General features: G+C 44.2%; 1 protein-coding gene across 1 annotated transcript in view; it reads left to right on the top strand.

Moving 5' to 3' along the window:
* The window catches only part of LOC124584365 (tubulin alpha chain-like), a 57,889-nt gene that overhangs the window by 12,075 nt on the left and 18,072 nt on the right, over positions 1-27,742 (top strand). The window contains exons 2-3 of the mRNA XM_047131369.1: positions 4,665-4,966; positions 17,030-17,200. Of these exons, the coding sequence (XP_046987325.1) occupies positions 4,665-4,966; positions 17,030-17,200 (473 nt within the window). The remainder of the gene's footprint in view (positions 1-4,664; positions 4,967-17,029; positions 17,201-27,742) is intronic.

The raw sequence follows: 27,742 nt of genomic DNA, 5'->3' as shown, positions 1-27,742 counted from the left end.
GCTGTATGCGTAACATAAGGCGCTGTATGCGTAACAGGCCGAGAAAATCCCAAGCAGTTCGCCAGGAAGTCACGAGAGGGTGTTAGATGCATTTAGCAGCCGCCCATTTCCTCTTCAGGCGTGGGGGAAAATGGTAATAACTCCACTTCTAGGGCGAGTAGAACAATAATTCAAAGTTTACATTAAAGAGGAATGTTCCAATTAATTTTCGGTAGCAAAAAAAAAAACGTAATTTTTTGGATTTGACCACCTCCGGCTCCCCTTAAACCACCACTTCTCCTCCCATTGCCTGCCAAACGCTGGAAGTGAAAATTTCATCCACCGCCATGATTCGAACCGACCTACCTCGAGTCGAGCACTACCCCACAGGTATGTGTTGGGCACTTCAGTTACGGGGCCTGGTCTGTCATAGATTACTGTCAAACATCAGGCAAGAAATAGAAAATTGCTATATATTTACATACATAGTATAAGAATTACTTATCAGTAAGTAACTTCTTCTACAATTTATCAGAATATTTGACTTCAGAGATGTAAATGCCACATAAATCTAGTGTTTGAATTAAACAGATGTTGGACTTTCTAATACAGACAGTTGATAGTAGTCTGTGTAAAGCTAAATAAATGCTTTGTTTGAAGTATTAGCCAAAAGCAGCAGCTTAATGATACATGGTCCAGTCACATTAACGTGACCACGAGGTCAACGTGCAATAACCGCTCACAGATTGTAGGTTGCAGTAGGAACACTGGAGGGTATATAACGCGTGTCAGGCGGACAAGAAAAACAGTGAAGCCGTTTTCATAATGCGGAAACGGAGCAATTTATATGACGTCCAAAAGGGCATGCTCATTGGCTTTCAGGCCAAGGTTGGAAGTGTTTCCGAACCGGCTAAGTTTGTAAACTGTTCGCGAGCCACCGTGATTAAAGTGTACCGTGGATGGCAGAATGGCGCTGTCCAAAACTGGCATCGAGGCAACTATGGTGCACCATGGGCCATAGGTGACACTGGTGAACGACGGCCACGGATATGTGTACGGACGAATATATGTGCAACTGTTGAGCAGTGTACCTTCCAACTGAATCAAGGGGCTATCAACAGCTTCTCCTGAATGATTGTTCAGCAAATCTTGCTGCATATGGGCCTCCACAGCAGGCGCCTGGTTCGTGCACCCATCTCTGATTGCTCTTCATCAGGGAAAAAGGCTTGAATTTGCACTGCATGACCGCATCTGGACTTCTACTGAGTGACTACAGGTGGTCTTCCCAGATGAAACACGTTTGTACTGCATGAAATGTCTGAGAGGAAATTGCTCCAGGCTACAGGTGGCGATGTTATAGCCTGGCGAATGTTTTTGTGGCATTCCCTAGTAGTGCGGGGATGGGGTTTCTAGTTCAATGTTGATATCAAATTGATATGAAAATTAATCAAAACGATCAATTAATCACCGCCATCCCCACCCACCCCCCGGTGGCGTCATGTATTTTCTCAGCTGCACATGTGCTCCAGGCCCCTCCTCCCCCTCCCACCTCCCCCCTCCCCCAGCCTCTCCCTCAACCTATCCTATTGGCAGGAATTTCGAATTTTGGCGGGAATTTCGAATTTCGTGGGAATTTTTTAGTCCCAGGTCTGTGCTGACGTCCTAACCCACCCCCATCCGGGAATTTGCGGGAAATTGAAATTGGCAGTTCCCCTTCTGCGACTCGAACCCTGGTCCTCCTAGGCGGAAAGCCCAAGTGCACCCCTCTAACACAAACCACCAGAGGCGCTTGGAACTGACAGGAAATTAAAAATGGCATCCCCCTTTCTGAGACTCGAGACCTGATTACAGTGGCTGGAAAGCCCAAGAGCACCCACAATACATGGAAACCGTCCAGATGCAGGAGAGGATGACTAGGTTAGTGTACTTTATTTATTTTGGTCAGGAAACTGATGCAAAGATCGATCCTAAATACGTAATTGATCACAAAGATAGGGCCTAATTACATGCCCATATGCATAGTGCTACACAAGGGTGGAATAAAATCGCAGTACAATTCAGAAACTGATGATACCGTACAACTGGTGTTACCTCACTGGGTTAAAATTTCGTAATACCACTCGAAACTAGCGACAGACACTCAGAATCTACCTTACACCTACATGCTGGCAGGAAAAAGGCTGGGGTGTAAGGTACTATCTTTATTCTTTTTGGTGGGAAATACGTTCAACTGACGAGATGCTGGTGTTGGACAAAGAGGATTTAAAAAGGGTATTACCTGTAAACATACAGAATCTGTCATTGTTTGATGTCAGAGTTCGCTACAGATGTCTGCTCAAAAACCACCCTGCAGCCCAGGTAATCGAAGCCAATACACGCTACCACAACTCATTGGAAAAAAATGCGTCACAGTTCTAATTGCACTTCGAAATTGTCGTGAGAAATCATCATTCGTAATGAACGGGTCATAATGCAGTACATGTACTGGGGAAAATCGTCGTCCTAAAAGACTGCAGAGGAGGCGGTAGTTGAACATGTGGTCTCCTCGATAGGCGTCCACAAACTGCTGAAAATCGAGGTCCCCTTTCTCCCTTTTTTTTCCAGGAAAGAACTGTTCGCGATTTGGATTTCAATCAACTCGCCGTATGCGTCCACGCATCGTTCTTAGTTTTATTATTATTATTATTTTTTATTCGGCAGTCAAGGCGTACAGGATAAGCTTTTCACACACTTCTACGTTCTTCAAAACATTCTAGAGAATGCCTGGGACACTTGATTTAGAGATGTTGCTCCATTGTGATCTACGACACATCAACGTTGACACAATACAGTAGCACGACCATTACTTAGCACTATCTGCTCACAACTAAAAATGGTTCAAATGGCTCTGATCACTATGGGACTTAACATCTGAGGTCATCAGTCCCCTAGAACTTAGAACTACTTAAACCTAACTAACCTAAGGACATCACACACATTCATGCCCGAGGCAGGATTCGAACCTGCGGCCGTAGCGGTCGCGCGGTTCCACACTGAAGTACCTAGAACCGCTCGGCCAAATCGGCCGGCTTCTCACAACTGACCGGGCTAATGCATATGTGTTGTTTACAGCTGTTAGTTCAAGCTACCACCGTAGTTACTGCCCTGACGTCACCTATACGCCAGGAACAAAATGAGCCTCGAAACTTCTTGGATGGACGGTGTTTGCACCTGTTATAGTTCGTTGTTTAGAAGTAGTCTCCAGTTAACGTACCAGGTGAGCAAAAATCAGTATAAATTTGAAAACTGAATAAATCACGGAATGATGTAGATAGAGAGGTACAAATTGACACACATGCTTGAAATGACATGGGGTTTTATTAGAACCAAAAAAATACAAACGTTCAAAAATGTCCGACAGATGGCGCTTCACCTGATTAGAATAGCAATAATTAGCATAACAAAGTAAGACAAAGCAAAGATGATGTTCTTTACAGGAAATGCTCAATATGTCCACCATCATTCGTCAACAATAGCTGCAGTCGAGGAATAATGTTGTGAACAGCACTGTAAAGCATGTCCGGAGTTATGGTGAGGCATTGGCGTCGGATGTCGTCTGTCAGCATCCCTGGAGATGTCGGTCGATCACGATACACTTGCGACTTCAGGTAACCCCAAAGCCAATAATCGCACGGACTGACGTCTGGGGACCTGGGAGGCCAAGCATGACGAAAGTGGCGGCTGAGCACACAATCATCACCAAACGACGCGCGCAAGAGATCTTTCACGCGTCTAGCAATGTGAGGTGGTTGTAATAAAACCCCATGTCATTCCAAGCACGTGTGTCAGTTTTTACCTCTCTATCTACATTATTTCGTAGTTTATTAAGTTTTCAAATATATACGGACTTATTGATCACCTGGTATTTCGGAGCACAGGGTTCATCGCAAATTGTTGAGCGTGGCACTGCGCAGCCAATGACCGTTACATGTTCCCATGTTGGCCTAACGAATTATCAATTGCGGTTGCAGACAGCACGGGATTATCGAAACTGGATCGTGAATCAGTGCAAACGGGTCTTCCAATCTCATAACTCACATTTCTTGTTGCACCAATTCGACAGTCGTGTGTGGAAGTGCTGTCACCCATGGGAACGGCTGCTCGAAACATGCACCGCGCCAAGAACGCTGGTCGGTGGGGGCGGCATTATGCTAAGGACATTCACCTGGCCTCACATGGGACACTTGGCAGTAATCGAAAACAATGTGCCTACTTAACGTTACTGCGGATGATCTGCATCTCTTCATGCTTGATGTCTCCCCCGATGGCGGTGTATCTTCCAACAGGATAACTGTCTGCGTCGCAAAGTCAAAGTTTTTTATTTGGTTTTAATAAAACCCCATGTCATTCCAAGCATGTGTGTCAATGTTTACCTCTCTATCTACATTATTCCGAGCTTTATTAAGTTTCCAAATGAATTCTGACTTTTTGATCACCCGGTATATTTAAGGCGTTTCTCGCCCAGAAGGCTCTCATTCATGATGGGATTTCTGGACCATGATGTGTGAACGAACGAATGACTGAATGGCTATTACAAGGGATATAACAAATGTTAGTATGGGCGCCAGTAACCACGAAGTTGAGCGCCCGAAACGCAAAGCAATCGAGCTGGCAGCAGCCGAGCGTGAGCGTGTGCGTGTGCGCAGACGAGGTGAGGAAGGGCTGCTACCGCGGGCTGTTCCACCCGGAGCAGCTGGTGACGGGCAAGGAGGACGCGTCCAACTGCTACGCCCGCGGCCACTACCGGCTGGGCCGCGAGATGATCGACCTGGTGATGGACCGCGTGCGGCGCGTCGCCGAGGCCTGCCCCTCGGTCGCAGGCTTCCTGCTCTTCCGCAGCTTCGGCGGCGGCACCGGCTCCGGATTCGGAAACCTCATGCTCGAGTGCCTCTGCCGCGACTACGGCCGCCTGCCCAAGATCGAGTTCGGCATCTTCCCTGCGCCCAGGGTTCGTATCCGTCACTCGCCATATTGTATTAGGAGACAATCTGAGCATCCGTCTTACGTTATTTGCAGGTGATGTTATCGTTTATCAGCTAGTAAAGTCATCAGAAGATCAAAACAAACCGTTAACCGCTAATATTCTTCATGGGTTTGCAGCCGGATCATGTCGTCGTCCACATTCAATATTTCGGCGGACCAGCTGGCCGCCATCTTCAGGTGAGTTAATGCTCGTGCACTGTCTCGCCGGAACTGAGTTCCAGCCACAACTACGGAAACCTTTATACACCACGGACAGAGCACCGCGCGTGCGCGAGATGATGGGGAGCACCTTCTGGCGGCAAGTAGACACGCAGTGCGCTAATGGGAGAAGACGGCAGAAACGATAAATCGCAACAGCACTAGTTGGAAGAATCCAATGATGGAAAATAAGACCGTTGTTGTTTAATGTCGGACAAACTCAGATTCCCTGTCTTACTTAGAGGAAAACCTTTGTCCCTGTTAATAATATTACTTGATAATCTAATTTCAATGGATTCTTTAGGAACACATTCCCAATAGCGAGAAGCAGGAGAGATCAATTGTGTCTTGTCATCCATCATCCTGTGCTCTTCCTTAAGGCAGTGTTCCGCCACTGCCGACTTTTCAGGTTGGAACAACTGAGTGTGCCGACGATGTTCCACACACCGGTCCTGAATACTTCGAATAGTTTGACCAATATACTTCTTTCCACAGTCACACGGAATTTCATAAACTCCGGGCTTCCTCAAGCCCAAATTATCCTTAACTGAGCCAAGAAGGGCTCTAGTCTTGGCCACCGCCGTAAAAACGCTTTTAATATCATATTTTCTTAAAATTCTTGAAATTTTGGATGATATACTTCCCGCAAAAGGTAAATAAACAACAGCTTCAAAAGTATCCTCTATTGGCTCGTGTGATGGACCAAACTGAAGAGCACGGCATATTTGGTGTTCCGTATATCCATTCTGTTCGAAAACAATTTTCAAATGATCAAGTTCTTCTTTCAAATGTTCCTCGTCAGAAATGGCATAAGCTATTTTTACCAGAGTCCGCAAAACTCCACTACGTTGGTATGGTGGATGACAGCTGGTCGCATGAAGATGGCGGTCAGTATGAGTAGGTTTCCGATACACACTATGCACAAAAGTCCCATCGTCCTTTCTTTGAAATGCCAGTTGGTCCGCCGAAATATTGTGTCTGGACGACGACATGATCCGGCTGCAAAACCTTGAAGAATATCAGCAGTTATTACGACGGGAAAGTCTACGAAATCACAAACCGTTAACCGATTTAGAAAAGGTATCTTTATGGTCCTAAATTGGCATTTGACGCTAAATAATGAAAAGTGTGAGGATGCCACGTGATTACTAAAAGGAATGCACTGAACGTCGGTTACACTATAAATCAAATCTAAAACCCGTAAAGTGAACTAAATACTTAGGAAGTACGATTACGGCAACTTAAATTGGAAAGGACGCATATAAAATGTTGTGCGAAAGGCGAACCAAAGACTGCAATTCCTTGTCAGGTCACCTAGAAGATGCAACAGGCACTACACTTGTCCGTCCACTTTTGGAATATGCTGTGCAGCGTGCGATCCTTACCAGATAGGATTCACGGAATACGTCGAGAAAGTTGAAAGGAGAACAGCATGTTTTGTATTATCGAGAAATAGAGGAGAGTGTGTCACTGACACGGTACAAGATTTGCGGTGGACATAATTAAAACAAAGGGGTTTATCGTTGCGACGGGATCTTTTCACGAAATTTCAGTCACCAACTTTCTTCTCCGAATGCGAAAAATTTTACTAACGCCGACCTACATAGGGAGAAATTGTCTTCATAATAAAATAAGGGAAATCAGAGCCCTCACGGAAAGCTATAGCTGTTCGTTTTTTTTTTCCACGCGCTGTTCGAGAGTGGAATAATAGAGACTTATTGTGAAGGTGGTTCAATGAGTCCTCTGCCGGGCACTTAACTGTAATTTGCAGAGTATCCATCTAAATGTAAATCTTTCTGACAGAACTAGCGTTCCTGTCACTTCTTGTTTCTATGAGTACTCCTCCTTCAACTTGCAAAGAGCAATGGCGAAACTAGGATATGGTAGCTGTGGTGTTGTTAGCTCATGTTTGCTTATTCTAGAGCCTATCGCTGTCTCCCTTGTCCATTTAATGATCTGTAGCTCGTCGCCTGGCCAATAAAGTAATATTTAAATAAAGAGTGGCGCCGATACACCTGCCAGGTTAGCCGAGAGCGCTAATGCGCGGCTTGCTGGACTCGAGTAGGCGCACGGGTCCCGGATCGAATCCGCCTGGCGGATTACCGACGTCAGTCGCTGTCCCAGCCAGCCTGGATGTGGTTTTTAGGTGGTTTTCCACATCCCGATAGGTGCATACTGGGCTGGTCCCCACGTTCCGCCTCAGCTACACGACTCGCAGACATCTGAACACGTTCGCACTGTTCCATGAATTACGCAGACAGCAGGGGTACACTAATTCCGTCTCGGGGGTTACGGGGTGGAGGCAGGAAGGGCATCTGGCCATCCCTTCCACTAACCTTGCCAAATCCGTTTCTAACAATGCCGACCCTGCGTCAGTGTGGGACATGGCACCAGTGAAAGAAAGAAGAAAAAAAGAATTGACCACCGTACATTATGCTCTGTGCCAGTCAGAATCAATAAGAGAGCAACAAAATATCATATGTTTCTATTTCTTTCGATAAAGCTATCTAATTATTCACTAGCATCTTCTTTTCTTTCACTGCAGCGACCACATTAATCTGACCACCACCTATGTTCGACGTGAACGTGCAATAACCATTCACAGATGGCAGGTGGCAGCACTAGCAGTGTGGGATATACACTGAAGTGCCAAAGAAACTGTTAGAGGCATGCGTATTCAAATACAGATATATGTAAACAGGCAGAATACGGCGCTGCTGTCGACAACGTCTATATAAGACACTAAGTATCTGGCGCAGTTGTTAAATCGATTACTGCTGCTATAATGGCAGGTTATCAAGATTTAACTGAGACTGAACGTGGTGTTAGTCAGCGCACGAGCGATGAGACACAGCATCTCCGAGGTAGCGATGAAGTGGGGATGTTCCCTTACAACCATTTCACGAGTGTACCGTGAATATCAGGAATCCGTTAAAACATCAAATCTCCGACATCGCTGCGACCGGAAAAAGGTCCTGCAAGAACGGGATCAATGACGACTGAAGAGAATCATTCAACGTGGCAGAAGTACACCCTTCTGCAAATTGCCTGCAGATTTTAATGCTGTGGCATCAACAAGTGTCAACGTGAGAAGCATTCAACGAAACATCGTCGATATGGGCTTTCGGAGCTGAAGGCTCACTGATGTACTCTTCATGACTGCACAACACAAAGCTTTTCGCCTCACCTGGGCCCCTCAACACAGACATTGAACTGTTGATGACTGGAAACATGTTGCTTAGTCGGACGAGTCTAGTTTCAAACTCCATCGAGCGGATGGACATGTACGGGTATGGAGACAACCTCATGAATCCAAAGACCCTGCATGTCAGCAGGGAACTATTCAAGCTGGTGGGGGCTCTGCAATGGTGTGGGGTGTATGCAGTTGGAGTGATATCGGACACCTCGTACGTTTAGAAATGATTCTGACACATGACACGTAAGCATCCTGTCTGACAACCTGCATTCATTCATGTCCATTGCCAATTTCGACGAACTTCGGCAATTGCAGCAGGACAGTGCGACAACCCACACGTCCAAAATTGCTACAGAGTGGCTTCAAGAACACTCTTCTGAGTTTAAACACTTCCGCTGACCTCCAAACTCCCCAGGCATGAACATTATTGAGCATATCTGAGATGCCATGCAACCCTCTATTCAGAAGAGACCTCCAACCCCTCGTACTCTTACGTATTTATGGACAGCCCTCCAGGATTCATGGTGTCTATTCCCTCCAGCACCTCTCTAGACATTAGTCGAGTCCATGCCACATTGTTTTGGGGCACTTTTGCGTGCTCGCGGGGACCCCAGCGGTATTAGGCAGGTGTACCAGATTCTTTGGCTCTCCAGTGTATAAACCGTGTCTGGGGGGAGGGGGGGGGGGGGAGGGCTGAGCGGGACGCGGAAAGCAGTGCAATCGTCTTCGCAATGCGGACGTCCAAGAGGGCATGGCCATTGGCTTTCGGGCCAATGTTGAAACCATTTCCGAAACGGCTAAGTTTGTAAACTGTTCGCGTGCCGTCATGGTGAAAGTATACTGTGCATGGCAACATGGCGCTATCCAAAACCGGCGCCGATACATCTATGCTGCATCACTGGCCGTAGATGACAGGGGCGAACGGCGGGTGCGGAAATGTGTACGGGCGAACAGATTTGCAATTGCTAAACAACTGACCGCCCAGATGAAGCAAAGGGCTACAAAAAGTGTCTCCTCGACGACTGTTCAGTTAACGTTGCTGCTTCTGGGCCTTCGCAGCAAATGCCTGGTTCAAGCACCAATGCTGACATCTGTTCATTGGCGACGAACGCAACTGGATGCCTATCGAATGACGAAAGGTGGCCTTTTCAGATGAATCGCGTTTTATCCTCCATCGTAAATATGGCTGTTGGTGCGTGTGACGTGAAACGTCTCAAAGCAAACACCTTGTAACAATCGTCCGATGGTTCTAGGCCGGAGGAAGAAGAGTTATAGTCCGGGGAATGTTTTCGTGGAATTTCCTGGGTGATATTCTCATTCTGGAGGCACAATGAGTCAACACAAGGATCCATCTACATCTTGGGACCATGCCCACCTCAACATGTAGTTTGTTTTTCCTTGGCACGATGGAATCTCCAAGGAAGAGAATGCAACGTGTCACGCAGCTCGCAGTGTGCGTGGTTACCGTACTCACCTGGCCACCAGACTTCCCAGGTTTAAATTCAGTTTAGAATATGTTGGACCATCTCGATTGGGCTGTTCGCGCCATGGACTCTCAACTGAGAAACCTGGCGTAGATGACCAAGGCGCTGGAGTCGGCATGGCTCCAATCCCTGTCGGTACCTTCCTCTAGAACCTCACTGACTCACTTCCTGCACGTCTCGCAGCGGTCCATGATGCGGAGGTGGTTATTTAGGCTTTTGGTAGGTGGTCGCATTAATGTGACTGCACAGTGTAATAACTTTTGATAATGTTACGAGACAAGACTCTGAGAACTTCAATTTTTGTCTCACCTCCAGGCCAGAGGATCTTATACATCATACTGAATTAACATGAAATACATCTCCGTTTCTAGCATCTCGTATGTAGCTTTGGGAAGTACCACGAAAAGAATGTTTTAAAAAAATCTAGGCTGCTTGTTCTTTCTTTTCCACTAAATAATTCGCTGCTTTTAAGAAGCCCTTGACAACTAATGCGCAACACGAAAACTAATTAGTTAACGTGTTCCTTTATTTGTTTGCTAGTAAAGCTGCATGTGTCATTTCCAAAGAAATGAAAACTTTATATTCAAACTGCAGTGCCTCGATGTGATACTGTCTTTATCCGATATAATTTGTTTCCTGGCCGTTACCTAAAGGATATTATTATTTAATTTAATCGTGAAATGGTGCCTGTAAGAGAACGACAAAAAATATCAGGAGTACATTTAGCATTTAATTGCATAAAAAATGAACAACTTCAGATTTCCTTACGTTTGTACGCAAATTCGTACGCTGTACACTGCAATAGTAAAATGTTATAAAGAAGGGCTATGTCAGATTTATACACCATAATTCAGTGAAGTAATATATTTTCTTTCATTTTTTTCTTTTAAGCAACGAGATAACGCCTCTGTGTCGTTCATATCAAACATTTATGTTCCACATTTAACTTTATCTATTGATCACAGGCGATATTTAGGGTCCCAATTCAGTCTCCTTCTTACATACTTAGACTTACTTCCTCCAATGTTAAGTAGCAAACTGGACAACAAGTTTCCTCCATAGAACTCGATCAGCTATCTGCTTTTCAGCTTCCTTCAAATTCATGACCACGCATTGACTATCCTTTGAGAAAGTTGGTTAACAGGCGTTACGAACTCTTCCTCTGACAAACTGCCTATTGGCTTCTGTCTCGGGTTCTTCGGCCGACGATCATCTAATGATTTTTCTGACGTTTCGCCAGCACGAGTGGCTGGCATTGTCAAAGCTTCACCCTCCATTGCCGGTGGTGAACTGGAGGCGAGCTCGCGGCCGCAGACTATATGTACCTGGCGCGCCAACGTCCGAGGGCTTCTCCGCGGTCATTTCCGGTGCGGTTCTCCTCTTGCTACCTGCGACGGTCGTTCGCTGCAGTACGGGAAGCCAGGATCCGTTTACCTTACGGCTTTCCTCTTTCTTGTTGAAACTGTTCGCGTGTTTTTGGATTTCTACAGCTTCTCTGAACAAGCGCGTGTGATAGTGCTTCTCTACAGCCAGAACTTCCGTGTCGGCGAATTTTATTACGTGGTCGGTCTCATCAGTGCGTGCTCTGCCACGGCCGATTTCTCCACCTGCCCCAACCTGCAATGTCGCTTATGCTCTTTGATCCTGGTGTTAATTGATCGTCCAGTCATTCCGACATAAACTTTTCCGCATGTGCATGGTATACGGTATATTCCCGACATTGCAAGTGGGTCTCTTTTCTCCTTCGCCGATCTAAGACACTCTTTGATCTTCCTTGTCGGTTTGAAAATCGTCTTTACGCCGTGTTTGCGCAATATACGGCCGATTCTGTCCGTCACTCTGGGAATGTATGGCAGAAGGGCCGTACCCGACATTTCTTTTTCTGGTTCCTTACTTCGCCGAGTGTTTGGCTCTGTTACACTTCTAATATAATTTGTGGAGTACCCATTGCTCCTCAGAACAGTTTCCAGGTGTTGCATTTCTCGTTTGAGGTGTTGCGGCTCACATATTCGTCCTGCTCTCGTTACGAGCGTACTAATCATGCCTCTTTTCTGGCTCGGGTGGTGGTTTGACAGTTTGTGCAGGTATCGGTCCGTGTGTGTCGGTTTTCGATACACGCTGTGTCTCAGGTTTTCGCCGTCCCTTGTGACCAGCACATCTAGAAATGGCAGTTTCTTGTCCTTTTCTACTTCCATGGTAAATGTTAAGTTGGCATGGAGGCTGTTCAAGTGTCTGAATAATTCACCGAGCTGTTCTTCACCATGGCTCCACACCACGAAAGTATCATCGACGTACCTGTACCACACCTTAGGTTTGCAAGTCGCCGAGTCCAGTGCCTGTGCTTCGAACTGTTCCATGAAGAAGTTGGCCACCACTGAACTGAGAGGAATACCCATGGCGACGCCTTCCAGCTGTTCGTAGAAATCGCCATTCCACGTGAAATAGCTCGTGGTGAGACATGCACGGAAGAGCTTTTTGATGTCTTGCGGGAACATGGAACCGATGTGCTCCAGAGCGTCACTGAGTGGCACTTTCGTAAATAACGAAACAACATAAAAACTGACCAGGATGTCGTTTGGCGCAAGTTTCAGTTTCTTCTGCTTCTCAGTGAAATGTCCTGAGTCCTTAATATATGTATCGGTCTTCCCCACGTGTGGCTGGAGCAGAGAGGCCAAGTGTTTCGCCAGTTTATACGTTGGTGAGCCAGAAGCGCTAACGATCGGTCTCAGTGGAACGTTGATCTTATGGATCTTGGGTAATCCATACAGCCGAGGTGGTAGGGCTTCTGTGTTGCGCAGGTTTCTCTGTATGTCCGCCGGCAGAGAAGACGCCTTGATTAATCGATTCGTATTCCGAGTGATACGCTGCGTCGGAAAAGTCGTTGGAAGTCCTCTGTGGAAATATTGCCTCTATAGCCGTCCGTAATTGCGAAAGTGTTACCGGTGCAGGGTTTTGTGCAATAACTGAGCTCTCGATTATGTCCCATAAATGTTCAAACGGATTCATGTCGGGCGAACAGGGTGGCCAAATCACTCACTCGAATTGTCCAGAATGTTCTCCAGACCAACAGCGAACAGCTGTTAAAAATTGTGAGTTGCATATGCACCCACTGACCTCTGTGAAAAATGGGAACAGATTTTCTGGATAATTTGAAACAACGAAACGATTTCTAATATCTCTCTCCAGCCTCATTCACAATTTGTTTCTCGTAATAATGTACATTGGCCGACGTTATGTTAGCGACGACGGTACCGGCTGATCATTCGCGCCTTTCTAGGTTAGCGGTTAATAATAGCAACGCATACGTAAAATAGCAACTGAACGATGAGGAAGCTTGGCGAATGGTTCAGATGAGTGGAATTTGCAATAGGATTTGAGAAAACATCGTTTTGTATTATATGAAGCGCATCATCTAGACGTGAACAGAAATATTATAAAGGGCAGTGAGAAACTTAAATATCTAAGCTGAACATATAATAGAGAACTTCATTGTGAGAAGGACATAACTGATCTAGTTAACCAGGAACTACGTACAGTACAAAAACTGATAGAGTTAGTTGATCAGAAAAGACATTTAAGAAAACTATATTATTTAATTGTTGAAGGAATTATTCTGGATAATCATGAAGCGTGGGTGACTGCCAAGACACAATATAATAAAATGTAAAATCTAGAGAAACGTAATGATGTCAAGTTGTATAGTACACTAGATTCTTGCTAATCCGGCCGTTCCTGGCACATATGGGTGCCGGATTAACGGAAGTGCCGGATTATTGGGTGTCTGAAAGTTTTTTATTCATTTATGTTGTTTTTTATTTATTTTGAAAACGTGGGGGATATAGTGTACTGTACTTTGCTAAGCCGAAGGATACAATTTTAAAACATACAGGATATACTTTATTAAATCCAAAAATACATTAATTTTCAAAGGAAACTTAGTCCTTGGGTGTATACTGTACATAATTATACAGTCGTATCACTCACTATGAAACATGTCCCTAATTTTTAACTGTCGCAATGATGATACTCGACGGTGGCATGCTTTATCACGCAACTGCTTTACAAGCATTACATCGGTACTGCATGTATTTGGTTGTTGCGTAATGTACTCCAGGATGACCTCGGAAGCTTCAGCACCAGCAGTGTGAGAAATCGTCATGCTCTCTCCTCCTGTGTCCTCTTCTTCATCACTATCATCATTGTTTTCTAGCACGCTTTTGATTATTTCTTCATCTGTTAAAGTTTGGTCCGTATCAGAGTTCTCCTCATTCAGCCGCTTAATAACATCTTCATCATCTCCAGAATGAGATTTTCACTCTGCAGCGGAGTGTGCGCTGATATAAAACTTCCTGGCAGATTAAAAATGTGTGCCCGACCGAGACTCGAACTCGGGACCTTTGCCTTTCGCGGGCAAGTGCTCTACCAGCTGAGCTACCGAAGCACGACTCACGCCCGGTACTCACAGCTTTACTTCTGCCAGTACCTCGTCTCCTACCTTCCAGACTTTACAGAAGCTCTCCTGCGAACCTTGCAGAACTAGCACTCCTGAAAGAAAGGATACTGCGGAGACATGGCTTAGCCACAGCCTGGGGGATGTTTCCAGAATGAGATTTTCACTCTGCAGCGGAGTGTGCGCTGATATGAAACTTCCTGGCAGATTAAAACTGTGTGCCCGACCGAGACTCGAACTCGGGACCTTTGCCTTTCGCGGGCAAGTGCTCTACCAACTGAGCTACCGAAGCACGACTCAGGGCCGGTACTCACAGCTTTACTTCTGCCAGTAGCTTGTCTCCTACCTTCCAAACTTTACAGAAGCTCTCCTGCGAACCTTGCAGAACTAGCACTCCTGAAAGAAAGGATACTGGAAACATCCCCCAGGCTGTGGCTAAGCCATGTCTCCGCAGTATCCTTTCTTTCAGGAGTGCTAGTTCTGCAATGTTCGCAGGAGAGCTTCTGTAAAGTTTGGAAGGTAGGAGACGAGGCACTGGCAGAAGTAAAGCTGTGAGTACCGGGCGTGAGTCGTGCTTCGGTAGCTAAGTTGGTAGAGCACTTGCCCGCGAAAGGCAAAGGTCCCGAGTTCGAGTCTCGGTCGGGCACACAGTTTTAATCTGCCAGGAAGTTTCATCTTCATCATCAATTGCTTCTCCTCCTGGAAGGTTGTGGAACATGACAGGGTACAAAGTACTGTAATTGATAATTCCAAATTTACTGGCTCATCGCTGTCACTCACTACTGGATCCAACTCGGCATCAATGGATGGCCACAGTTTTCTCCAGCTCTTCGTTGTGGTAGCGCTCTTCACTTTCTCCCTTGCTCCGGCTGCTTGGAAAACTAGATCACGTATGTTAATTGCTTTCCACGCCTTCTGCATAGTCTCGATAGAGCCGCTTTCACTTTCGTTCAGCAAGGAGACGAGAAGTGAATGTCGATTATGACATTTAATTGATTCCAAAATTCCCTGGTCCATGGACTGAATTAGGGCATGTATACCATCCGACTTTAGAGAAACATCTGAAGGATGACTGGGAGCATTGTCAATTATAAGGAAAGCTTTCAGTGGAAGCTTTCTCTTCTTTAGCTCTTTTCTCACTGTTGGTACAAATGTTTCATCGAACCACCGAGAGAATATTTGTCAGTCCATCCACGCTTTCGTGTGAGCGCAATACTGTGTGTTGAAAACAATGTGGATGTTGGGATTTTCCAGTCACTATGAGCGGTAGTTTATGACTCCCATTCGCATTACAAAACACAATTAATGTTACGCGCTGTTTCTGTTGCTTCTAACCACGAGTTTCCTTCTCGTTCTTGGCAGTTAATGCTTTTGAAAGAAGCATCTCGTTAAAAAGTCTTGTATCATCAGCATTATACAAGGCATTAGCAGTTAAATCTTTTTCCTCTATTATCTTCCGTATCTTGCTTACAAACTCATCAGCATCTTTATCGTTAGCTGAGCGACTTTCCCCGGTGACTGTCAGCTGCCGAATGCCATGTCGTTTTTGCCAGTTTCTAATCCAACCTTCGCTCGTTGCCTCTATCAAATGCTTCTACCGCCAAGTTGTTTGTTAAATGCAGCTGCTTCTTCCTTTATAATCGGCCATTAACTGGAATTCCTTTACTGCGTTGTTGTATGAACCATCTATGAACAGCTAGGTCCAGTTCTTCATTCTCACTCTTTCGCATAGCCTTCCGCTTTTCCCAACTCACTATCCATTTGTGTTGAGTGTTGTCAAATAACATCTTCTTTCTTTTTGATGTCATAAATGGTTGCTCGTACAACAATGAACTCAGCAGCAATGGCTTTCTGCGAAGAACTTCGATTTAATTTACCTAAAATTTCGCGTTTCTGCTTGACGTCTAGTGTAACGTGTTTCCTTTTAGAAGACATGATTCCGAACTGTAAAGAGAGCTACAATTTCAAATACAGTATATGAAGCATTGTTTAACTAAGTATTGTTGCGCATGATAATTCATTGTGCCCGTGTTTTTGGATGTGCGCCGGATTACCGAGAGGCCGGACTACTGAGGGCCGGATTAGCGAGAGTCTAGTGCATTACTATTATCATACGTACTTCCACAGTCGTTGCAGAACGATCGACGACGTCGGATTATACATGAATCGAAAGTCAGTCTTGCTATGAACATTAGTATCAACAGTACTTTTCTAATTTTATTTTTATTATTTTACTTGTTACCATTCTTTCTGACAGTCGTGTGAGATTCGTGTTTCTATTTCCTGTTAAACCATTTACTACTTTCTTGGTCCAAGTTTTTTTCGTCCTGTTTCCTTCTCGCAAGACTACTCATTGCTGCTGTGCAACACTACATCACATAGTCGTGCAACTCGCCGCTGAATTTAAGGATTTTCATACTTTGGCTCTCGAGTTTACAGTAACTTGTTTAATTTTCATCGGAGAAAATAAATTAAGAAAATTACGATAGGCTGTGGAAAGCAACATGGGCGGAAATGACAGAGGGGAATCCACAACTTTTGGTTCTGCATCCTTTACTGCCGAGAATGAGCCACAGCCTGGTTTGAATCGTACGAGCACCTTCTGGCCGGGCAAAGAAATGTCGACGAGTACGCCCAGAAGCAGATCTCATTTTTTGCAGCTAGTCACATTCAGTAACAGACCTGATGGTTTCTTTACAGTTGTCGCCCACAATAGTGGAGCCGTACAACGCAGTTTTCACAATGCACGGCTCGCTCGAGTTCGAGGACTGCAACTTCCTTCTGGACAACGAGGCGCTGTACGACATCTGCGCGAGGTTCCTGGACGTGCCGCGGCCCACCTACACCAACGTCAACCGCTTAATAGCACAGGTCAGCCTCCCACGACGATTTTTGTGCCGTCGTTACGTCCGTTTGAATGGCGCGCAGTCCGAAGGATTACGCCATGTTTAAATCTCTCGAAAGCCTAACGCTGAAGCATTATGCCTGACGCCTCGACGGCGGGGCGTGACATAAACTTATGGGCCCCGCACTATTCAAATGGGGCCAAAAGCAGCACCAAAATCTCAACGTTCAATGTGTTTGTACTCAGTAAATCCTTGTCAGTCCTGCGAAGTAGTAATACAGGTCTGTCTGTCTCAAACACTTCCCTTACTCTGTTGCGAAAAATACACTGGTGTTCAAAACCAAAGGAACAAACGGGAATTTTGCATGGTTACGTTTATTTTGCCACAAAATAGTATAAATATGTGATAGTAAAGTAGAAACAACGTAAAGAACGCAGAACGCAAACAATTGCAACATGCATAGCGGTAGACAAAAATCTTCTTCGTTTTTTTCAGCTTAACGGATTTGTACACACATTCTGACAACTGGTTAATGTGCTCAGTAAGTGATGTGACCAACTCTGGCAGCAATACAAGCCTGACAGCGACGGGGCATGCTGTGAATGATGTCATCAATCTCATGTTGAGGCAATAACGCCCATTCTTCCTGCTGAACTTGGTTCAAATGGCTCTGAGCACTATGGGACTTAACATCTGTGGTCATCAGTCCCCTAGAACGTAGAACTACTTAAACCTAACTAACCTAAGGACATCACACACATCCATGCCCGAGGCAGGATTCGAACCTGCGACCGTAGCGGTCAGGCGGTTCCAGACTGAAGCCCCTAGAACCGCACGGCCAAACCGGCCGGCCCCTGCTGAACTGCTCACAAGTCTTGGAGAGTGGTTGGTGAATGCTGACGTGATGCAATCCGTCTCCCTAGTGCACCCCGGACATGCTCTATGAGATTCAAAACGGGAAAGCGAGCAGTCCACGCCATTCGTGCAATATCTTCCGCTTCCAAAAAACATCGACCATCTGTGATCTATGAGGTCGAGCGATATCGTCCATCAACACGAAGTCCGTGCCCACAACACCGCGCAACAATCGCACGGTACCGTCGACAGTTAAATCTTGTTGGTTCATGTCCCACGTGCCCTCCAGATGCTAATCCGTCGAGAATCACTCCGCAGACGAAATTGGGACTCATCTGTGGAAAGAACATTGGCCCGTCGTTCGACCGTCCAGATGGCCTGTTGACGGCTCCACTCTAAACGTTCCCTCCCGTGAAGACACGCCCGAGGTAAACAGACAGCAGACCTCCAACAATAAAGCCCACTCTGCTGAAGCTTTCCGTACAGCGTTTGCCTCTATACAACACTTCCAGGGGATGGTGCGAGGACAGATGGCAGTTGCAGTGCAGTAGTAAGGCGGTACCGCTGTGCCCTTACAGCCAAATAACGGTCCACTCTTTCTGATGTCACGCGTGATCGGCCCTGTTCAGGTCTCCAAGATACAGTTTCTGTCTCTAAAAACTGTCGCCTCATCCGAGAAACAACAGAACGATTCACGTTAAGCCTTCGGTCCACATATTCCTATGGCTCTCCAAAGCAGTGAGTTTGAAGGCGTCTTCTTTGTGCCATACTGCACCGTCTGTGACTGTGTACACAGCGACTGTGGATGTGGCATTACCCTGCAAACACTACCCCGCTTGATAGATGCCCTGACGTCATTGCTGGCGTGGTTGTCCGTTGATCGGAATGCCATCTTACGTGCAGAACACGATCGTAACGACATCTGTTGACAGTTTTTATGATTATATCGTGAATTAGACACAAATACCGGTTTCTTGCTTTAATTTTGGACCCCCAGTGTATTACGTCCATTTTTTTTTTTAAATGGAGCTTGGACTTCGTTCCATCAGCCCATTGTCAACATCTGTCTAGGTGGAAAAACATTGCAAATATTCGTAAGGGGCCAAAACTTATTCGAGAATCACCTGAAAGTTGTGCCTCTTTAATTTCGTCAGCAGCTCAAGATATCGAAACAAGATTTTCTGAAAATAACAGTGCGAAGTCGAGCATGTAATATTATTGCCTCTTCTATCACCATAAATATTCAAACAAGTACTTTTTTAGGATTCCGTACCTCAGTCGTTAAAAACGGAACCCTTGTAGGATCACGTTGTTGTCCGTCCGTCTGTCTGTCTTGCCGACATTTCAAAACCCTTTTTCTGAGGAATGGGTAGACGTGTGAAGTTGAAATTCATGTCACATATTAACGTCTACGGCCTATTCCCGAGGTAAAAAAAGTGAAGCCAGTGCAATCAAAAGATACGACCATTTATGTCACATATTTTGGCACTCGCAAACTCCCTCATCAAAACCTACAGTGTACTTCCCGTTGACCAAGAATCATGAAATTTTTCATTAATGAAGGTTTCGCAGTATAACCAAAGCAAAAAAATCTGAAAATTGTTAATTCGTAATTATATTACATGAAAAGAATTGTTATTTCTTATCAGACTGTCTGTCTGTTCGTTCGGTTCGTTCGTGCGTTAACGTCCCTTTTTCTTAGGGGCGGGTAAACGTATTAAGTTTAACTGTATACCGCATATTAAGGTGTATGGTTCCATGCCAATGTATAAATATAAAGCTTCTAAGTCAGTGCAATCAAAACATACGGCCACTTATGTTACTTGATACTCGCAAACTCAATCATTAATACCTTTAGGGTACTTTCCGTTGACGTATAATTATAAAATTTGGCAAGGAGAAAGGTTTTACAGTACAAAGAAAGAGAAAAAATGAGAAATTCGTTACTTTGTAACCATATCACATTCAAAAATATTTTTCATTTGTTATCCGACTTCAAACTCGAAATTAAAACATTCTAGAGAGTTTTGGAATCCTTTGGGACCTATATCTTGCCAGTATTAATGTCAAGAAGAGGAAAAGTGGTCGATATGCGTGATTCCCAGAACAGATGAACTGTCTGTATACGTAAAAGTTTTTTAAAATGGAATGATACACTTTTCCCGGCATTCGGAACACACCAAGAACAATCCAAGAAAAAGAAAGTATTCAAACAAAACTTTACTACTGGAAGACAGACAGCAAGTGTGAAAATTGTGCTTGAGTGCTGGTGTCTGTAAGGTGTAAGGTCACTTTTACGATTTCGTGGTACTACCTCGAACGTGAGGTTTTGAGGCTAAAGCACGCACCCAAGCGTAGACCACGCGTTACCCAACATCATATTTGCTCACACTTGGTGAGTATGTTTTCCCAGATCACGATCATCATTTGCTGCTTTTTGTGATAACGAAAGCAAGTGCTCTTGGTACTAAACAGCTATTCCGGCTGATATTATAAAATAACAAATGGTTCAAATGGCTCTGAGCACTATGGGACATAACATCTGTGGTCATCAGTCCCCTAGAACTTAGAACTACTTAAACCTAACCAACCTAAGGACATCACACACATCCATGCCCGAGGCAGGATTCGAACCTGCGACCGTAGTATAAAACAACAGAAACAATATTAGTGCATTCCTGTTTCCTGCATATAATTTTTCTAACGTAAATTAAGCTCTTTGTATAGCTCCACAAGAGAAATACAAATGATGATGAAATCTGGCGAACCGGAGAGAAGGCCACTGGGTCGTCCTGTTTATCCTCAGCTTTCTAAAATGGTTAAGAGATGCACATGAACTCACCGCAGTACAGTAGCAGCATATTTCGTTCTGACGTCCATAGTTGCGTATGAAAATAAATGTAGCATTGTATGCCCAAGGAATACATATTATCTATCACTTCGAAACAGCAGTGCAGTGCCGGCCGCTGTGGCCGAGCGGTTCTAGGCGCTTCAGTCTGGATCCCCGCGACCGCTGCGGTCGCAGGTTCGAATCCTGCCTGGGGCATGGATTCGTGTGATGTCCTTAGGTTAGTTAGGTTTAAGTAGTTCTAAGTCCTAGGAGACTGATGACCTGAGATGTTAAGTCCCATAGTGCTCAGAGCCATTTGAAGCAACCAGCATTGTAGTGGTGGCAAGAAATGCCATTTCTGTGAGAAACTAGAGCTGTTCTAAACGTCTGGTGAAAAGCAGTGTTGAGAAGAGTTTTGATCCATGGTCCTTTCTTAGATCGGACAAGCGTCTCACACATACAGTACCTTTCTTACATCACAGTTACTTAAGAAAAAACAATTTTAACATGACAAATAGTGTTAAAATGATTTGACTGTCTATAGTGGTATGTGTGTAAATAATACTGAGTATGAACTAATAAAGTTAATACTAGCAGTACTTCTGCTGCTGCTGCCACTAATAGTGATAATACACTGACGGAAAAAAAAAATCGCAGCAGCAAGAAGGAGTTGTGCGACATAAACGAAAGTTGGTAAGCGTATTTTTACATCAAAAAGATGATATCTATTCAAATTTAGCGCCAATCGCACAAGAGTGGCACCTTTATGAAGATGTAAATCAGGTTTGCTATAGTTAACTTTGAGATTGGACGTTGTTGACCTTAGTCAGTAATGCCTTTAAGGCGACAAAGCTGCCATTATTAACATCTCACTGAGTTTGAACTAGGTCGTATAATAGGGCTACGAGAAGCTGGATGTTCCTTCTGCGCTATCGTAGAAAGACTTGTCAGGAATGTAGCCACTGTACACGATTGCTGGCAGCGGTGTTCACGGGAAGACCGAGCTCCGGGCGGCCACGTGACACTACCAAGGGGAGACCAAGCTCTGGCGCATCCTGCTGTATCTGCAACAGCAGTTTGAGCAGCAGTTGGCACCAAAGTGATACAACAAACTGTTTCAAATCAGTTACTTTAAGAACATCTCCGTGCCAGACGCTATGCAGCGTTCATTTCACTGATCCGAAACCACCTCTATTTGCGACCTCGGCGGAGGGCAAGGTGGAGGTCTGCTGTGTTTTCTGATGAAAGATAGTTCTGCCTCTGTGCCAGTGAAGGCCATGTGCGGGTTAGGAGGGGGCCAGTTGAGGGTCTGTAACCAACTTGTTTGCGTATTAGACGCACTGGACCTATACCTGGTTCAAAATGGCTCTGAACACTATGGGACTTAACTTCTGAGGTCATCAGTCCCCTAGAACTTAGAGCTACTTAAACCTAACTAACCTAAGGACAGCACACACATCCATGTCCGAGGCAGGATTCGAACCGTAGCGGTCGCGCTGTTCCAGACTGTAGCGCCTAGAACCGCTCGGCCACCTCGGCCGGCCTATACCTGGAGTTACGGTCTGGAATACGATTTCTTATGACAGCAGGAGCACTCTCGTGGCTATCCAACACACCCTAACTGCAAATCTGTACGCCAGTCTGGTGATTCGAGCTGTTGGTTGCTGTTTGTGATCAGCATTACAGAGAGTGTTTTCCAACTGGTTGACGCGCGCCCGTATACCGCTGTTGTAACCCAACAATCTCTACAGAGAGTCGACTTTTTGCCATGGCCTGCTCGATCGCCAGATCTGTTCGCAGCTGAGCACCAATGGGACATCGTCGTACAACAAATCCAGTGTCATCCACAAGCAGCATTAACCACTCCACCAGCACGTGTACAATACAATGCATGCACGTTCTCATGACTGTCTCCAACATTCTGGCGGTTACAACGGTTATTAATGTACTATCATTTCGCATTTGCAATGGCTTATCTCGTTCTTACCTGTAACCTTGCAAAGTTAATTACTAAAATGTGTTAACTAGACAAATGTATTCTAGAAATTTCATTACTCTACATGAGTTATTTTTTGGTATTGCGATTTTTTGGCGTCAGTGCAATAAAAATAATAATAATGGGAATAATAATAAAAATAATAGTGACAAATATAAAAATGATTGATGGGTGTAAAAATAGTGGTTTTCTGACAGCGAATTCTGCGGTAAGGAAATTTAAGGAGATTGCAGAGCTAAGAATACTGGTAAAGAAGGAAGATCTGCTTCTGAACAAGGATGTACAAGTGTAACAAGTGTGTACAAAGACAATGACAATCTATATTGTTGCTTTAGTTGATATTTCATTAACTATCTCCTGAAACCGTAGATGTTATTCAGTTCTCTAATACAATACCGAAATTTAATCCAGAATCGGGTTCCTGCTATTGAGAAGGTCTTTGCTTTCGTCGGGAAAGTGCTTATTAACTGAGCTGCCCAAGCACGACTCGCTACCCGCCATCACAATATGGAAGACAACAGACGAGCTCCTGGCTGAAGTAAAGCTGTGAGAGGAAAGGGCGGGTTGTATCGTGCTTGGCGAGCTCCGTTGGTAGCGCACTTGCCCGAGAAAGGCAAAGGTCCCGAGTTCGCACCCCGGTCCGGCGCACAGTTTTAACTTGCCAGAAAGTTTCGTATCAGCGCAAACTCAACTGCAGATTGAAAATTTTATTCTGGAGAATAGTATTGGTCTGCAATACTCGCAATCGTCGCACTGTCAGAACTACTGTTTTTCACAGCAAATGCGACTTCTTTGGGCGACTAGGCTGTGTAGGAGCGGATATTTTGTGGAAAGCAGCAATAATTTTATAATTTTTGCAAAAATTTCTAAATTAAATTTATTTTCTTAATGGAAAACTAAAATAATTATAAAATAAAAATTAAAAATATTGGACAAAAATGTAATCTATAGCTCATTCAAAGCCTAATATTAAATATGAGTTATAGGTTAATCTACCTTCAGATGTTATCACCTAAAGAAGAAATAAGTTAATATTTGAACTTAAAGATTCAGTAAAACAAAATTTAGTATAAAAATTGCTTTCATCTTAAGAAATAAAATATCTTGAATATGATTGACATTCAATTTCTACAAATAATTATGATATATTAACTACAAATTATAAACCAACCGATATTGAGGTAAATAAAAAAAATACTAAGATTTAGGTAAACTCTAATGCGAGAGGTACAATACATAAAATGTACTTCAATAAACATAAAAAATTTCATAGTCACTTATTTTACAAATCAACTGCAATAAAACCAATCCATTTTTACAAAATAGGCTAATAAAATGAATTCAATAATATTATTTCCATTAAATAAAAAAATATAAAAAGCAACCATAGTACAATCTGTAGACAGGAATCTTGATTTGCACAGAAAAGTTTTCAGTGTAGATGAAATACTTCCCTAATGTTAGATCTAATATGTATCAGAGTTCTCTAGTCATTCTCTGTGAGGCATGACAGTCTTGCACCTCCTGGATAAGTGCTATTATGATCCAAAAACAATGTCTCAGGTCCTTATAGCGGAGAGAGGTCTGTCAAGCATCTGTTGTACCAGTCTACTAGATCGGCAGTCGCTACGAACACTGTTAGCTGTTTTTCGCTCCAATTTCAGTTGTCTCAGTAATATTATTACCATTTATCGCCGTTTAATGTGTTTTCCAAGTCTCAATCTACAATAAAATGAGAGTGTAGCTACAGAAGGAAAAACGATTGTGTATGCGTAATACACTCAGGAGAAAGGTTTTGCTATACTTTAGTGGGTCGTTAAGAGGCTAGTTACGCATCAAAACAGTTCTGTGGATGACAAAGAGACTGTTCGTACCACAATGTATGTCTGTTCTTGCTTTGTTTTAAATAACTTAAGAATGCAATGATTCGCCGCCACTTACCCATTACAGTTACAAAACGCTTCAGACCTTTCCCTGCGTTTGAAAGAACGCGCACTGTTAACGTTAACACAGCAATGCATTCCAATTGCACATAAAACTTCATTTTTAAAATCGCAATTTGTTTATTATTTTTACTCACGCAGCGGTTTTTTTTAATCTTCTGTATTCTACGTAAGAAATAAACGTCGTAGCAATCGTATAATTCTGTATTTTTCTGTATTAATGATTAACTTCTTCAGTATGGGTGCAACAGCCTCGATAAATGTGAAGAATGATGTCGTTTTCATCAGACTGTTTTTTTAGTAGCACTTTATTGAACATAGATAGCTAGTTCTCGGCTTTGCTCATTGTCAAGAGCGTTATGTATACGGGTTCATCATACCCGTAAACGTTATAAAATCAATGTCGCATACCACGCACGGTTTATGCATTGCATGGTCTGCAATATATACGGCTTCGAAATAAATATACAGATACAAGACTTATACACAGCAGTTTAGACTTTCCCATATACATATATTTGTGTCCCCCAAACTCACAGATATTCTACAAGTGCAGCAGATGACGTATGCTGCAGAGATCGAACAACATTCCGTTACCTTTGTATTTTTATCGTCTGATTCGTGTGTATGAATACATTCGACCAGGATCGGTAAGTTAGAAGTGGCAAAGACTGCACTGTTCAGCGCTTTATTTTCTGTGTCACTGTGGTTTATTTCTTATCCGTTCACCCAATGAAGTTTTTGTTTCTAATCGTTAGATTTGAGATTATGACATGAATTAAATGCATGGAAATGTAATGTACTAATGAGAATGGAAATAAGCGCGGAATTTGTTGTGGGATATCATGAAACATTCCCGCTTCAGCCCCTATAGTTTCATGAAGTTCCGAGAGGAGGCGGCGCTATATGAGCCTTCAAAATGGCTTCTTTAATGAAGGTCCATTCCAAGCAGGGAGCACCCATTGAATTTCTCTTGGCGAAATACCACAGCATTGTAGATATTCATAAGCACCAGCAGAATGTCTATGAAGACTTGGCAGTGAACAAAAGCACAGTGAGTCATTGGTTGATGCGTCCGCAATTATCGCAACAAGGTCGCACAGACCTGTCCTATCAACCCACGTGCCGGCCGGCAGCGTACAGCTGTGACTCCTGTGATGTTGGAACGCGCGGACACTCTCATTCGAAGTGACCAATGGATCACAATCAAATACCTTGCTCCACAACTGGACGTCTTTGTTGGTAGTGCTGACGCTCTGGTCTAGCAGTTGGGGTGCTGAAAGCTGTGTGCCCACTGGGTTCCTCAACGCCTAATGGAAGGTCATAATGAACAACAAAGGGCCATCTGTGCAGAATCACTGGCTCGTTGCGGAGCTGATAGTGACAATTTTTTTTCGAGTACCGTCACAAGCGATAAAACATGGAATCGTCACTTCGAACCGGAAAGCAAACGGCAATCCATGGAATGGCACCACACCACCTTTCCTCTGAAGAACTAGTTCAAACCGCACCCTCAGCTGGTAGACTCATGACGACGGTCTTCTGGGATTCTAAAGGGATTTTTCTATATGATGTCCTCCATCGTGGTGCTACGATCAACTCTGAAGTGTATTGTGTTACCCTCAGGAAAAGAAACGATCTCAGCGTGTTCGTCGCCACAAAAATGTAACGAGCTTCTCCTTCTTCATGGCAACGTAAGGCTCGAACAAGTCTGCGCATCCGAGAGAAGCTCACCAATCTTGATTGAACTGTTCTTCCCCATCATCCTCACAGCCCGTATCTCGCACCTTCAAACATCCAACTGTTTGGCCCAATGAAGAATGCACTCCGCGGGAAGCAATATGTACATGGTGGGGAGGTTATTGATACAGCAAGACGTTGGCTCCGACGTCGACCAGTAGAGTGGTTCAAGCGGGCATACAGGCCCTCCAAAATGTTGGTGTAAGGCTGGCGGGCTGAATGGAGATTATGGTGAAAAATAGGGTTTTGTAGTCTAAAGAGCGGCGAATAATATGGCTTATTGGAATCCCGAAAAAAACCAACCTGCTTTCAGGAAACAAATATTAGCATTACTTATTGAACGCCCTTCGTACAATTGATAGCAAGAATTAGAGCATTCACATCTACATCTATACTTCGAAACCCATCTGACCATGCGTGGCGAAGGTTACTTTGCGTCCCACCATCGCTTTTTGCAACTCCTGATCGAGTCGTGGATGGTTCGCGGGAAGAACGTTTGTTGGATATCCTCCGTGAGAGCTCGAGTCTCTCTAATTTTACTTTCATAGTTTTTTCGTGAGACATACGTAGGAGGAAGCAGTATATTAGTTGGTAATTCTAGGAAGTACGCTCATGAAATTTTAACCGTATACCACACCATGATGCAAAACGCCTCTCCTGCAACGTCTGTCACTGGAGTTGGCTGAGCACCTTAGTGACACTTCCGCGTTTGGTAAATGAACCTGTAGCGAGACGTGCTTCTCCTCGTTCGACCGTCTCTGTTTCCCTGTTATCCGTATCTGGTACTCATCACAGACTGATGAGCAATATTCAAGCCAACAGTTTTGTAAGCTACTTCCATTGCGAGTGGACTATACTTCCTGAAGATCCATCCAGTGGATTTAAGTCTGGTATCTAGCTTACCGGTGATTAATATTGTTCTCGTTTCACTTTAAGCTGCTCCATATGCACACTGCAGATACTTATTAATTGCGGCTACTCCAGTAACTGTTCTGCTATCATACAATATCTGGTTTTTTGCCTTATTATTAGCGTGTTTATACACGTAATTGCAGTCTACCAAATGCTGCCATGGACATAACGAATTCTGTTTTCACTCAGTTTTTTAAGATGTGTCTTCATGATCTTACACAGAATCAGAATTAGAGTGCCAAAAGACTGATTTGCATACTCAGGTCACTGCCGTTAGCATTGTCCACATTA

This window comes from Schistocerca americana, chromosome 1 (genome assembly GCF_021461395.2).
Source record: "Schistocerca americana isolate TAMUIC-IGC-003095 chromosome 1, iqSchAmer2.1, whole genome shotgun sequence".
In the NCBI taxonomy this organism is placed as follows: Eukaryota; Metazoa; Arthropoda; class Insecta; order Orthoptera; family Acrididae; genus Schistocerca; species Schistocerca americana.
This window is presented reverse-complemented; position numbering and strand designations above follow the sequence as displayed.